This window comes from Ptychodera flava, chromosome 19, assembly GCF_041260155.1.
Source record: "Ptychodera flava strain L36383 chromosome 19, AS_Pfla_20210202, whole genome shotgun sequence".
Taxonomy (NCBI): Eukaryota; Metazoa; Hemichordata; class Enteropneusta; family Ptychoderidae; genus Ptychodera; species Ptychodera flava.
The window spans coordinates 38,568,975-38,584,283 of record NC_091946.1 but is presented as its reverse complement, the minus strand read 5'-3'; the positions used below and the strand labels follow the sequence as shown (position 1 = coordinate 38,584,283).

Below are 15,309 nucleotides of genomic sequence, written 5' to 3'. Positions count from 1 at the left end.
GTTTCCAACTCTGCCAAAGTTGCAGCATTTGCTTATTGAACAGTCAAAGCATGATTAAACCAATGTTTACTTTCTACTTTTAATATATCCTACAACAACACATTCCATCTTGTAGACTGGTTTACAAGGTGTAATTAATTATCTAAGAGTCTTGTCATGTAATGAGAATTTGTCTTGTAATTTTCTGAGGTTGTACATTCTGTCAAGTATCATCTAATGACTGCATTACTTTATTTCAAAGTCAAAACATGAGTAAGGCTCACATCTATCTCCCTGAAATGGACATGCAATGGGAACGTATATGCTAGCGATGGCATACTGATTGACAGCAGACCAAACTGATTGGCAATTTGGGAATTCAACACACACACACGTCTGTACAACATTGCTTGAGGGGCTTTCAAGGAGAAAGTGATAATACCAACTACACGAGATTCATATATTTCATGACCTTTTATACCTTCATAAGGTTTTAGCGATCTGTGATATATATGCAGAGTCATGTTGGTAGATTTATTACACTTCATAACAGGTACCTCTCAACATGATATTTAGTAGTTTTACATTCATTTGAGACAAGAATAACATATATTACAAGTTTCATATGCAGAGCCATGCATTCAAATTTATTTCTTTGCATTCGGACTACATAAAAGACGAGTATACATGATAATTACTTAAAATAAGATTTAGAAATATACTTAGGAGAATCTAAAATCATTGCTCTGGAATACAGACTGATAAGACTAGAAGCTAGAGGTTGAATTTTGAAAGTTTCTTGAGCAAATTTTGTGGTAGAACTTTTTCACAAATCACTTGAAGACATGAAATGTGAAATACATTCTCAGATAACAAGTTTGACATTTTATACAGAGGGTTACTGTGATCTGAGCTTTTCATTTATGTAAGTCCCCATCACTTCCGTGGTTAGTAACGCCTGTTGCTAGGTTGTATTTATGACTGGAAAGACAGATGAACTTCTAAAAAAACTTGAGATTTGATTAACCTCAAAACATGAACTTGTTCATCCCCAATTCCCTATGAATAGGTCCATAATCACCATTGATAACAGCGGGTTTGGGCAAAACCATGGTGGTGAGAGGATGAATTAATGAATTGTACCAAAGATTTATTTCACAATGCTAACAGCTGTTTCTTTTCAAAGAAACCCACATCCTTTATTTGTTTATCGCAAAACAGAAGTCTGCAGGGAGCTGATGTGAAACTCAAGCCCAGTCTTTGCTGTATGTCAACACCTGTATGACCTTCGACCTATATAACAGCTCCTTCAAACACACCCACCTCTCTGTCATGCAGCCCTGGTCCACCCATAACATCAATTGTTCAAACCATGCAGATAAAAATAAGCCTGGTGTGTCTGTACCTATGTATGAAAATTTTAAAAGCATATGTCAGGGGCTAAGTTTTGAATAAATATGGCTGCATTGAAATAACCCTGTTTCACTCATAATAATATACAGCCAGAGTTACAAACAGTCACCCATGTGATCCCATGATCCCGCCCTGCGTTGACCCCTCACAGTCCCCAGACACTGTTATGTCTGACACATTGAGTCACAACCATTGTCCCACAATGGAATGTGTTGGGAATTTGCTTTCATATACTGTAACTGTTTCACATTCTTGCATTACTTGTATATTCTAGTACCATACTGTAGATCAGGTATGTTTAATGACTTTTCAAAAGTAACAAAAGAATAACCCTTGGTAAAGGTTACCTAAATTAAATTAAAAGTGTCACATCACTTACATTCATTGGGAATTTTTACTATCAGTTCACCTTGTTTTCTATAAAATATGTTGGCAAAACTCTTGAATTTCAGTTTCATAATGTCCTGCTATAAATATTTCTTTGTTACTTTTCTTGGAGTAGATGAAGAGCAAATCAATGGATTACCATCTATGAAGCGGATATATGCTAGTTTTTGTCAAAGGTTACATGATGGACACTGGCTCCTTGCCCTTGACATTCAAAGGTATTGAATGTGATTAAAGATCAATGCAGTGTAAGATGCATTTACACTATTAGCTCTCTATTTTAGAATTCTGCAGGCCTTGATTGAAACTTTACTTTTGCAGGCCATTGTATCAGTCGCTTTACTTACACATGATTCACCAACCCAAGCAATTCATTTATACGTCTAGCATGTTGATCAGATCTGAAGTCATATTATGTAAGGTGCTTTTTATAGTCTCATTAAATATTTCATTTGTCTTGAGTAGATCACAATCTATGTCTATATATTATCTTATTCGTGTCAGCAATTGCTGTGATGGTTGGTGATGATGCAATGCTACAACTGTAGTTTATCAAACTTTGTCAGTTTCTTTGTATTCCAAAAAGTATTATGTGAGATTTCAAATGCATGATAGAAACTACATGCAAAGAATCATGATCACTCTTTTAGATTCATTTTAATATAATATTCTGCCCTTTCATCTGTTTTTCTCATCACATAACATTTGATGTGGGAATGCCAGTATTGAAAGTATGTATAAACTACAGCTGTACAGTAATTCACAGCAAAAATTCATGAATTAATTGCTAAATACTGTGATATGCTGTAACCAGGCTTTACATTGCAGCTAGATACTGTGATATGCTGTAACAAGGCTTTACATTGCAGCTAGATACTGTGATATGCTGTAACCAGGCTTTACATTGCAGCTAGATACTGTGATATGCTGTAACCAGGCTTTACATTGCAGCTAGATACTGTGATATGCTGTAACCAGGCTTTACATTGCAGCTAGATACTGTGATATGCTGTAACCAGGCTTTACATTGCAGCTAGATACTATGATATGCTGTAACCAGGCTTTACATTGCAGCTAGATACTATGATATGCTGTAACCAGGCTTTACATTGCAGCTAGATACTGTGATATGCTGTAACCAGGCTTTACATTGCAGCTAGATACTGTGATATGCTGTAACCAGGCTTTACATTGCAGCTAGATACTGTGATATGCTGTAACCAGGCTTTACATTGCAGCTAGATACTGTGATATGCTGTAACCAGGCTTTACATTGCAGCTAGATACTGTGATATGCTGTAACCAGGCTTTACATTGCAGCATTTCTGTTATGGTTTGTATCATATCCAAGACTTCATTCTCACACACTACTTCAGAGACTGCATAGCAATGACACAAACCAAAAGATGCAACATGCTTTTCAAATAAGGCATAACTACAAATGTCCAGACTGAACGATTAATTTGGTATATATGTTTTATATCTAGCAAAACAGGCTAATTTTGGGTGAAGAGTATTAAAGTGAAATTTTTTTGATGGCTGTTAGTCAAACGAGGAACTGATAGTTTTCTAGATTAAATTAAATCAGTGTTAAAACCAGTCACATGTAATCGTCAACATTGAGTTCAATTTTTGTTGGCTTTTCTTACATACAGGATCAGATCTAGAAATTCTCTCTGCCTCTCATCTTATAAAATATTAACAACCCCAGAAAAGGTCAAACATGGTTTTTGGTAAAACTGTCAACTCAGTGTGTTATGACAAGTCAACTCTTCGTGTCAAAGTCTTCATTACCTACTTATTATAGTGTCACAGCCTTTTACAGCCATATTTCAAACTCTTCATGGAATCAATCTTGACCTTTACAACAACCCACTCCAGCTTAAAACTGGATATTTCAGTGTGTAGGTGGAACCTACATACATAGGAAATCATTAGACAAGACAGGAAAACACAGCAACGTCACAACCTGCAACCTTTTGTAAGGATAGAGACTACAGTGTTGAAACTTGCAAGTTGTGGTGTCTATACCACAGCAAATGTGGAAATGTTATTGTGTGTACCAGGAGAAACAAACAAGCTTTTTCATGGTACGAGAACACTTGGTTGATTTCAAAAGGTCAGTCTGTCATGTCAGCTTTCTCCATTGACAACTCACAAACATGTCTCAGCATGTTAAACAATAAAACCTCTGTCTGAAACCCAAAGGCAATACTTTACAAGTTACTGCCTGAAACCAAACACTGCAAAGCATTGCAAGGACAATGCAGCCAATGGTGATGGGGCTCTTTTACCTGTAACTTGGTCACATGACTAGAAGTCGTCTAAAAATACACACATATTGATTTTGTACTGGTTTGGTTAGGAATCTTAGGTAAATAATTTAATAAGACTGCTAGCAGTTTTGTATTTTACTGTTTTTTATTCGTAAAATTGTCCCAGTTCACTAAAGGCTGTGGGAACCCCTGTTGAAATGAACCATCCTTATTACTGTAATGGTGTACCAATGCAAGCAAGAGCCAAGTTCACAGTATACTTGGATATAATTGCTGTGGCTAAGAATGCAATGTTATGCATGCTATGTTTCATGTAGAGCACGTTTGATAACACACAGAGGTTTCGAGTCATATTTATCTGGAATATAGAGGCTATCAGTACCTGGAGTTTTTTGGTTTACAGGCATTGAACATTTCATAAAAGATTCAAATGGCTTCTTACCCTTGTGTGTCATTCCTTTCATTGTAATTCAATAATACATACAGAATTGGTGTAACCACACCATAGGACAATGTTGTTTACATCTTACCATCACAGGCTGAATGAGTGAAAATACTGCAATCCAACACTCAAGCCCAGTAGACAATATCAAGGTTACGTTGAATCTCTTATTTAGGTAGTCAGAGATAGAATGGCTCAGATGACTGAATGGGTCAAATTATCACATGTCAACTTCAGCTGGAAAAACTGAATTTCAGTGCAGCTCAAAAACAGCTTTTGTGTAACGTGAAAACATCCACTTTAACATATTGTTTTGAAATCAAGTAGGGCACTGATTATGTTTTCATTGCATGAAACCAAATGCTCCTATATTGTTTATCATAGTGAGTCTGTCTCTTCAGTGACTGTTGTGTTTTCAAACACAGACAACAGATACAGAAATTTGATTATAACAAAATATTATCATCGATCAATGTTCCCTCTCAGATTTTCATATTTGCCAATTTTAACACTAAATACACTAATTAAATTTGCCAAAAAAATTCAGAAAATTAGTACAGTACTTTTTTCTTGCTCTTGATAGCATACAGGCAACTTTCCTTTCCCACACACAACAGTGGAAAATGACAAAAACTTTATCAAGCCTTTCTCGAATGATATCTTCCACTTGAGTGTCTTCTTGCAGCGAATATCAAATATCAGAGAGAGGAAATATTCCAGGATTCCCAGAGCACATATGATAACATCCTGTTAGAGGATTTACAACAACAGTGGAATAAAATCAACTATTCAATATTCAACTCTGTGAGATACTTCTGAAGACTGACAACAGCATTATTACTGGCTGAGGTAGGTGAACAAAAATTGAAAGGGAATTTATATTTAGGATTGTTATGAAAAGAACTTATGAAAACCTGATTATCGTTTGTAGTGGAGCTGTAATCACTCACTGATACAATGCCATCCACTGTATGATCTGAATAAGAGTACAACAGATTACTGAAAGCTTTGCATACATTGATTTCAATACTAGTAGTTTAAATTATTATCATGCAATAGAATATTAATCAATATATTAGTATTTGCTGCCATCCATCTAATATCTTGAAACATGGTAAAAAGGTTGAAAATAATTTCACATGAAAAGAATTGTTCAGTTTGTCGGCAAATATCAAGATATAAAAGTTCACAAATGTAAAACTACTGGGGAAACCCTACATGGTCAGCGTATGATCTGGGACCTATGCCGACAGAAAAGCCAACCAATTACTTTGCCATGAATTTTCAGACTTCTTGAGAGTGATATCTACATCAACGTTACCAATACTCTAAATTGTGTCTTTTCATTGCCATGGTGATGACATTTGAAAAGAAGCAGATCTCATCTGAGAGTTAGCATTTTGTTGAATCTTCACATCCCTGGTAAATTCCCCACGGCTTAAAATATATGGTCAGTAACTCAGCGTGATCACATGACACAGTGTGAGAAAACCCACAATACACGTGAAGCCAGACAGTGCTTCAACACCAATGTATCAAATGCATTCATTTCAGATTATTGGATGACACAGAATCTTTGAAGTAAACAACACAAGAGGGGGATTGTATTATTGAACTCAAAGCTTGTGGATGTTTCACTGTACCAGTACCAAAGAAAATAGCTTCCATTTCGATTTCATACAGTGAGAAACACTCAATAATTTCTCCTAAGGTTTTGAGGCTATTGTAAGCATGGTTTATCAGTCATACCTGAGCAGAAATACAAATGAGTTGAAAACAACTTGACAGATACATCACCACATACAGGTCTCTGTTATTGTCCTTTAGGAAAATTTGGCAAAACAATTATAAATTTACAGTCCACAATAATGGCACAATGGTACTACATGTATCCTATACTGGCTATATCCTGGGATTTAGTCATTTTATTCAGACACCACTAACCATCAACACACTCAGGTTTAATTCAATACTATCACAAAAGATTACCTTGGAATTGACCACCAAGTGTGAAATTTATCATATGCCAAACAAATAATAATACACAATAAGTTATAATATGCATAAATTAAAACCTAGAATATTTCTATTTAATGAAATGAAAACATAATTTTGACAAGACTACATTGCCATTACATATGCACGTATACAGATAATTGACAATCCCATCATATCTTGTATTTCAGTAAAAAATTTAAATAAGTTGAATTCCGTCTGCCTCAATGACCATAAAACCTGCAATGCCATATTGTAATTCCTATCATAACAGCTTCATTACAGAAACCACATCACCACCACCAGTCTTTTATCAATTAATCTTTGACATCCCTATGACACAGTCTACATCACGTACATGTAATATATCACAAGCACATAGAGTTTGACAATGTCATATTTTCAGTGTTGATCACTTTACACACTATCCTCTCACAGCAGCACAGAAAATCAGCCAATTATTTTCAGAAACTCTGAATCTTACCTGCCGATGGATTTCTTCTCAAAAACTGTTTTCCGCTAGTTTCTGACAAATATGCAAGAACAACATGAACAATGGGATTTCTAGTTTTCTTCATGAAATGGACTCAACTATTACAACAAAGGTAAGTATGGGTAGATGATGGAGGGGATAACCTGAAATCTATGGCTTCCTCGCCTTCCTAATCCATGATTAGGGCTCTATTACACAGAAATTTTGTCAGACTTCTCTATTGGGGTAACAGTTCACCACTGCTGGTTGAATTGAGTTGAAATTACATGTGTATGTAAAACTCCACAAAACTCTGTCCAATATATCTCACTCAAGTTCCATTCTTTTGACAAGTCATTTTAATGGCCACCAATTGTCCGTCTGAATATGAACGCTGATTTTTGACACTTGTTAGGTCTTTTGAACTAAGAATTTAATTTGTAATAGTTTGTGGATGACATCAGACACTTGGCAGCTGGGTGTGGTTGCCATAGTTTCTGAGTTATTACTGAGCTAAAGAATGTGTGAGGAATCCCAGTCAATTATAACAGAAGCTTGGTTCAGCAGATGGAAAAACACTCAAATATCTCTATGCGTGCTCTTCTATACTCGCCAATCTCATATTAATTACTTCTTACCTGCAGAATTCCACAAAATACAGCAGTTCGTCATCATAAAATTGTCTGTTTTGTGTCTGTGTTTATAGCTGGTGTTTGAGGTCAGTTTCATTAACATTATTCTTAACATTTGAGGTGGCATAGTACAATTTTACTCAATTTTGCGGGGGTTATTTCATGATCTCTTGAAAATAGACATATATTTACTTTGCATGTTAAGAAATACATTAATTATGATGCAGAGTTAAGCTTTCCTGCGATGAACACAAAACAGTTGGATCTCTGCCAGAAAGCTAGCTTCAACAGTTTATAGATTCTCAAGGATATTTGGCGCCATTTGGAGTAATGACCATCAAAGAAACATCTCAAGGTCACACGCTTGACCTGAACAAACCACAATAATCCAGTTGTAAACACTGCATTTGTCATGAACAGTTGGCAATATGTACACAGCCATGTAGAGTAGACCTATGTGTAACACTAACAGATGTCTGCATTTACAAGATACCAGAACTTTGAAAATACAGTAAAAGAACAATGTTTGTACAATACTAATATCATGACACTCCAAACTTAATAATAAAAAATACCCAGAAAAAGGTCACATTTGGCATTGTGGTAAAATATGTAAATTGACTTATAAACTGGGGTCACTGAACTTGTAATGTATCCCTTGAGTATGTGTTTATAACTTATTTCCTTATTCATTTGTTTATCTTATTTCCTGCTCTTTGTATTGTGCAATTTACACAATTTTTAGGGGTGTGTGTGTAACAATCAATATAGCAAATGAAACACTTCAGCAGTCGATCAATTAATTATTGCTGAAACCATCCATGATATTATTCTTTCACATCACTACATCACCACACGGTATTCTCATTGGCAACATTTGTAAACACACACACCTCACTTTCTCGCTGTTTTGCTTACATGACTAGGAAGAAACTTCCCTTTTGAAAATACTTCAACGAAGGAAGTTAGCAAAGAGGATTGTCAGTGATATAAACAAGTCCTATAAATCAGTGCACACTGTGTCACTTCAATTGAATTCCTCTTGTAGTAAGCTATCATGATTGGTTGGGATACCAAATACCAACAATGTCATGAAGGGATCCATGGTACTTCTACAAGACAGTTCATCTCATCAAAACCTGAATAACATGTTTCTCTTTTCCTAGATTTTCTACTCCTTGATTTTGTTGTCTCTACATTGTTTTGACATGGTTGAACTTGAACAATATTTGGTTTTGATTACTGCAGCTGAAGTAGCTTGCTGTTTAATTTCTTCCTTTTTTCCCTTCCAATATTACCATTTAATTGCCATTTTGTGGAAAGAAACTATTCATTTACCCTACACTGTTTGGCAAAACTTCCTTTTTCCCTCCTTTGGTCTTAAAGTAGATGAAGCAGTTACACATCTATTGCCTGAAGTGTACAAAAATACCTGAAAATTGTCAGAGCTTTAAGTTAAGCAGAATGACATTTTAACTGAAGTATGACTGACCCATTCACCTGAGTTCAATTCTGTGCACAATATTTTTCAACCAACTGGTTAGATCTATTGGCAAGAAACCAGTGGAAGATTTGGTAATTTGATTTGACTTGTTTTTTAATTGTTTCTAGAATTACTAAAGCTTGACTGCAGCTAGTTCAAATTCTCTGGTAATAATGAAATTGCTTTTTATCTAGCAATACAATTCCCTTGAGAGATACTAGTATACACAGAGGCCTGTTTACAACAATAATCTATTCTCATTCAGTGCATGTGTCATGGCGTTATTCTGCTCTGTGAAGTCACTTCAAGTGATCACATATTCATATTCTCTGCAGAGGTGAGTGACTTGCCAACTCTGGAGGTCATCTATAGTGCATACCTGCAGTGAATATTTTATTGTCTTATTACTCAATAGTATGCCTGAAAGCCTTCATCTATCAACCATTCTGATTCATTGCAGTGTGTGTATGTCTGTGTGTCTGTGTGTCTGTCTGTCTGTCTGTGTATGTTAAAAAATCTCGGATTTGTTACTTCAGCCCACACAAACACTTCTTGAAACTACTGTGTACCATAGAAGACTTGGATTACTAAATAGAAGTTAACAGAAAACTGACCAAGTCAGTCTTTCAACTTTTCCCCGTGGTACTGATAACCCTTTGAGCGCCACAGTCAATTTTTGTCGCCTGTAAAAATATACCTCAGTCAATTTTTTCAAATCTTTGCAAAAATTTTGATAAAAACTGTAGCCAATTAAATGTTATGTCCATTTGGTTCAAAATTATCAAAAAAATTACAGAAAAATTCATAAAATTGGTAAAATGATGCACTAAAATTTTGGTGGGAAAAATTACAGCAATCAAAGGGTTGAGGTTCATGAACAGCAATGTGTACACATACTTCATTCTAAATTTGCTATTAACAACTGATAACTGAGATGCAAGACAGCAGTGTGTTTCAGTAGTACACTGTATATATTCTAAAATATCCAGGAAACCATGAATAACATAACATTGGTATCCATGAATGCTGTACAGATGAAAGTAGATGTAGCAATGCTTGAGCATTAAATATTTACAATACCATCACTCTGGATCAGATCAGACCAAATCACAACACAGCATAGCAATCTGTAGAGTCACATCATTTCAAAAATAAATTATTTACAAAGGTTTTCTGATGAAAGATGGTTTCTTCACTGATAATGGCATATCAAGCAGGTTGTACTGAAGACTGACCTATTTTAAATCAGCTAACACTTTTTAAAGCACCAAGTAAGAAAAGCAAATGCAGAGTATCTTCATTCATTGCATATATTACAAGCATTTGACAGACATTTTCCATACTTGGAAAAATTACATAATTCATTTAGATAAGGTGCACTTTCTCATCATAGACACAAGGTAGGTAAAATAAATCCTTTGAATATTGCAATATTCCATTATGAACAATAAATGTTAGTTGGCCGATGAGAATTACTAATTAGCCATATATGCAGTCAGTTTTGGCAAGATACACCACCATCAGCTTGAAACAATGATTTAATTGGACCACAGAGGACATATTCAAACCCATTTTGCTATTTTGATCATGTGTGGATAGGTGAGATCACGTACAATGCTTTCCCACACAGGATGAGTTATTGTACACCACATCCTGAAATGTTATTACAATATAACACACAATGTAATACCATTGAGATCGACTGAAAACAGGTTGGGGTCAAAGGTCATGGTCTGCCAGCAGTCTACAGACATTGATATGTCAATATATCACTCTCTGCCTCAATGTGTCAGTTATTTTGACCCAGCAATGACCTTTGACTTTCAAAACCTCAAATAATTCTGCATGCGCAATATTTATGAAAAGAGATATGGGGAAAGAAACTGAAAATAACTGTGAAATCTGAGCCTTGGTTGTCACTTTACTTTCTCTGTCCTGTGTCAAGTGGATTTATATGATACATGTGTATCTTTCAATGACTGTACAGTGTGTCACTTATACAATAACAACGTATTGGAAAACTCATTAATAAATAACACTTCATCAGGCTATCTGAAGAAAATTATTTTTGAAATAGTAAATAGCACAGATCAGGGATCGTGCCAGCCTTCAATGAGTGGCGGTCGCCTCATTAAAATTCACGACCTTATTAATATTCATGACCTCATTCATATTCATATTCTCTTCACCCAAACTGCATGAACTGTATCTGGTATCACGGGTCACTCTCACACAACACACACACATACGGGCTTGCCACTTACACATAATTAAATTAAACAACAAAGCATAAATCTTGTTCAAAAGTGGTATTGTGTTTCTTGAAAAAATCATCTCAATATATATACAACAAGCAACAAATTGCAATATTGGTATGGTAAATAAAACACTCAGAAAACTAAATGAGAGAATGGTGTTATTGATTCATTTTCTGTACGTAAACTACAGTAGGTTCATCCATAGACTTTTCTCGAGAGTCTATGGTTCATCTACACATTGGGCATAAGAATTGAATAGTGCGGCTCTGCAAATATATAAGGGAAAGTTCGTCGGCGAAATGTTCAGCAAAGTTAGAATTCAACTGTCGAAATGAAAGTTCAGAGTTCAAAAGGAAAGTTCAGTGGTCTGGACGTTCTGAGAGTTCAGATTTCACTTACGACACAGTCTGCGATTCTTTTTCTGTGCCCAACGCTGCACTGTTGACTGGTAGTCGAATTCATGAACTGGGGGACCATCAACGGCGATACGAATGAGCCCGTCGAGACTGGCCTGGTTGAGTCGGTTTCTCGGCACGGTCTTGATTATTTTCAGTTGAGAGAAAGTTCTTTCGGCATCGGCGGTGTGGCAGGGCAAAACTCTGTAGATTTTCGCCAGTTTGCTCAAATGTGGGAAAGCGTGCTGGGCGACTGACTTCGTGCAGAGGAGGTCGATGATGGATTGTGCTTTCAAATCGGGCTGCTTCAGGACGGAGTCTTTCGCGAAGTTTCTAAAGTTCGTCCATTCGTTGACTGCATCGGCTGTTACGTTGGGTTGATCTGGCTTCTGTAGAAAGTGTTCTGAGAGGGACTTCACTTCTTCCTGGCCGTAGTCTGCAGTTTGGTTTACTTGCATACGATGTGGGTCGAATATGGCGAAATGAGACAGCAAGCCAACATCTTCGCTCGGAAACCGTTGCTCGATGTTACTCATAAGGCGGTCGATGTACTTGCCCTTGACGTGTTCGGTGAAGAAGTCGTGGTCATCGGCACGTTGTTTCACGGTGACGTCTGATTTCTCCAAAGTATCGAGCAAATCAGGTAGGCTTCGTAGATTTTCACCATCGACGGTTTTCAGCTGCCGCAGTGTAGAAACCGTTGACGAGACGAGGGGCTTGACGAGGCTGTGCTCGAAATCGCTGGCCTGAAGCGCTTTTGAAAGATTGCTGACATGAGGGAGCAAATCGCACAAAAGCAGCATCGTCGAGATGAACCGGTACGTCGACATCAAATGGAAAAGTCCGATGGCTTTCGCATCGCCACGCTCTTCACCTTCTCTTTCTAAGCTGATCAGCACACTGACAAAAGTATCTTTCAGCCGACGGACAGACGCTTCCATACTCAGCCACCTTGTCGATGACGGCTCGATCGGATTCAGCACGCTCTGGTCAAGGGCTGTCTGAACTGCGTGTAGACCGGCCATACGTACTGCGCTGTTGTTGAAATAATCATACAACTGCCGTACGATTGTGGTGAACTTCTTCACGAAGGGAACTGAACTTGCGGCTTGCGTTGACGCTAACTGAAGACGATGAGCACAGCAGTGGATACCAATCGCTGAAGTTGCAACCTGCTGTAGACGTTTCACGACACCATTGTGTTGCCAGTCATGACAGCAGCGCCGTCAGTCCCGATACCAACCAAGTTGTCAAAATTGAGCCCATACTCCGCGAAGTACGAGGTCACATGGCGAGCAATGGTTTCTGCGTTCAGTGACACGGTCGGCAGGTGATTTGGCTCATCGTTGGACTTCAAGTTCAAGGGCTGAATAATCTTCAGAAATTTTACGCTAAGCTGGCCGGATTCATCTAAAAAGCGACAGTTCAATGTTAGCTGTTCTTCTACGCTGACGTCTGTTGTTTCATCTAACATGATGGAAAAAAAGTCCGATTTCTGTACCCGTTGAATAGTGTCGTCTTCCATCGTTGACGAGAGAAAGTGTAACATTTCTCTAACGGAGTGGTCGCTGCAGTATGTAGCGTTCTTCGCAACGTGAAGGTCGTCTTTCACTGTTAAACCCAGCTGTGTCAGCAAGTCTAAAAGTGGCTCGAAGTTTGCGACATGGGGAATGCGACGTTTAGCCAAGAAGTATAGACACTTGAAGGCTGAAACGATCGCGTCATGACCAACTTCCGGCTGAATTACCTCGGCGATGTTATGGCTGGTGGTGGATAAGAGTTCGAGTTTCAGGGCATCAAGGTGACCGGCGCTCTGCTCGTGTTCTTTCACACTGCCAAGGCGAAGTCTTCGACAGGGTGTCTTGTTCCAAGTGTCTCTATCAAAGGGACGCTTGTTATACTTCTGGCACAGTTTGCAGTACATGCCTTCGTCCTGTCGATAGTAGAGCCACGTCTCACGCCCCTGTGCCCATTCGTGTCGGTAGGCACATGCTTGTTTTCTCTTGGAAACGCTGTCACCGGGCTTTGCTTTCTTAGACGACTGCAGTGGATCTTGGTTTTCATCGGCAGGTTTCTTACGTTTGATGGGAGTCATAAACTGGTACAGAGACATGGCTATAAAATGCTGCGTTGTAACTGATGGCGACGTAACTTGCTGAAGGGTAGAGAGCTCGATCTGTATAGCACTGTGGTAAATCACAAAGTGAGGTAGTACCACATCAGGCTCGCAAGTTTTTATTCGTAAACTAGCAGCGTCTTTTAGAAATCGCCTTTAGAAATCGGCACCGATGAAACAAGTCATTGTTTCGATTGCTTCACTTTGGCACAACTTATGCCGATCATCTTATGATTAACCGCCATATTTGATTTTGCCGATACCAAGGGTGAAGAGTGACACCTCGTTACCACTTCGGCAAAACAACTTTGCGACCGGCTCTGGGGAAGATTTGACGGCACGCACTGACAGAACACCGTGATTATCACCTCGTATAACCCTTGAAATAATCACACAATAAAAGAAAACAATGGTGGTTTTATAATGAATTTAATTTCCTCGCATTATTTTTCCTTCTAAAACGTGTTTGCGTTTGTGCTCGCGCACCGCGATGATAGTGTGACCTGGAAAATTGAAACAATGAGGCAGTGGTCGGCGGCCTTCCTGTGGTGGTCGCCAACTGAGAGTGCCGGTCGGCGCCGACCACCGCCGACCGGGTGGGGCGATCCCTGGCACAGATGCTAAATTGTCAGCTGCCTCTCTGGCCAATTATGGTATGGTTGAACTTTTATGCACATCTTCTATGACTAAGCACAAAAAAAAGATAATTAACTTCAGATTGAAAAAAAAACGTAATTTCAAATATTCCATGGAGGTACATGTAAATGTTGTTACCTGCGTGATAATGGCCACTATTTCTGTAAATGAAATAAACGTGTTTCTTCCTTTTTCCGGCTGGACAGATATTTTTGTTTGTCTATATTCTGTATCACTCACCTTTGGAGTTTACAAAGTGGAACTTCTTGAACTAGCCAGGCAACCAACATGACAACAGTACACAGCCAAGCAGTTTTCATTCCATATAATCACTTCCATATACTTACAAATACTTGGGATTACATCAAAGGTTTGTACAGTTTCAGAATGGGGAAACAAAACTCTATCCGGCAAAAGCATACACATGACGGGCACCAAAAGCAAAATGATTTATTTTAGGATATGACTTGTACTAGTTTTCAAATGCCAGTGTTCTCCACAGCTTAGAAAATTAGAGGGGCGGCAATTTACATAACAATGCATATGATTTGCAGGGTTTTACATGACGCGCATTTCTGCGTCCTTTACGCATAAAACCGGACGCAGGACCCCTCAAAAACTAAACTACGCGTCCCTTCGGACGCAGAAATATCTGTGCTAGTGTGCATATCTCGCGAAGCTGCTACACGTAAAACACATCCCAGTAACCTTACCGACCCATACTTTAATGGAATGCTCCGTAGTGCATTGGCCTCCACTGTTTGATGACCAATGGTACCCGCGGAAACAAATTATATTACGGTAAAAAGTGACTTTCAAAATGTA

At 38.0% G+C, this 15,309-nt stretch overlaps 3 protein-coding genes across 5 annotated transcripts in view; all 3 read right to left on the bottom strand.

Moving 5' to 3' along the window:
• Nucleotides 1–15,309, bottom strand: part of LOC139119494 (F-box-like/WD repeat-containing protein TBL1XR1-B) — a 72,169-nt gene that overhangs the window by 26,856 nt on the left and 30,004 nt on the right. The window contains exon 2 of one of the 3 annotated variants that reach the window (XM_070683350.1): nt 1,303–1,384. The exons of 1 other annotated variant lie outside the window; for it this stretch is intronic. The gene's annotated coding sequence lies outside the window, so the exon portion shown is untranslated. Of the gene's footprint in view, nt 1–1,302; nt 1,385–6,976; nt 7,019–15,309 lie in introns of all 3 variants that reach the window. One more of the 3 variants, XM_070683348.1, reaches the window with a different exon arrangement.
• On the bottom strand, nt 11,729–12,757 carry LOC139118196 (uncharacterized protein C17orf113-like). Its single transcript, XM_070681489.1, has one exon. It carries the CDS (start codon nt 12,755–12,757, stop codon nt 11,729–11,731), a length of 1,029 nt encoding a protein of 342 aa, XP_070537590.1.
• Nucleotides 12,919–13,845, bottom strand: LOC139118195 (protein FAM200B-like). The gene has a single exon (XM_070681488.1). It carries the CDS (start codon nt 13,843–13,845, stop codon nt 12,919–12,921), a length of 927 nt encoding a protein of 308 aa, XP_070537589.1.

What these genes read in the sequence shown, in the direction of transcription:
- LOC139118196 (XM_070681489.1), bottom strand. Translation starts at nt 12,757, where the DNA reads ATGGCCGGTCTACACGCAGTTCAGACAGCCCTTGACCAGAGCGTGCTG.
- LOC139118195 (XM_070681488.1), bottom strand. Translation starts at nt 13,845, where the DNA reads ATGTCTCTGTACCAGTTTATGACTCCCATCAAACGTAAGAAACCTGCC.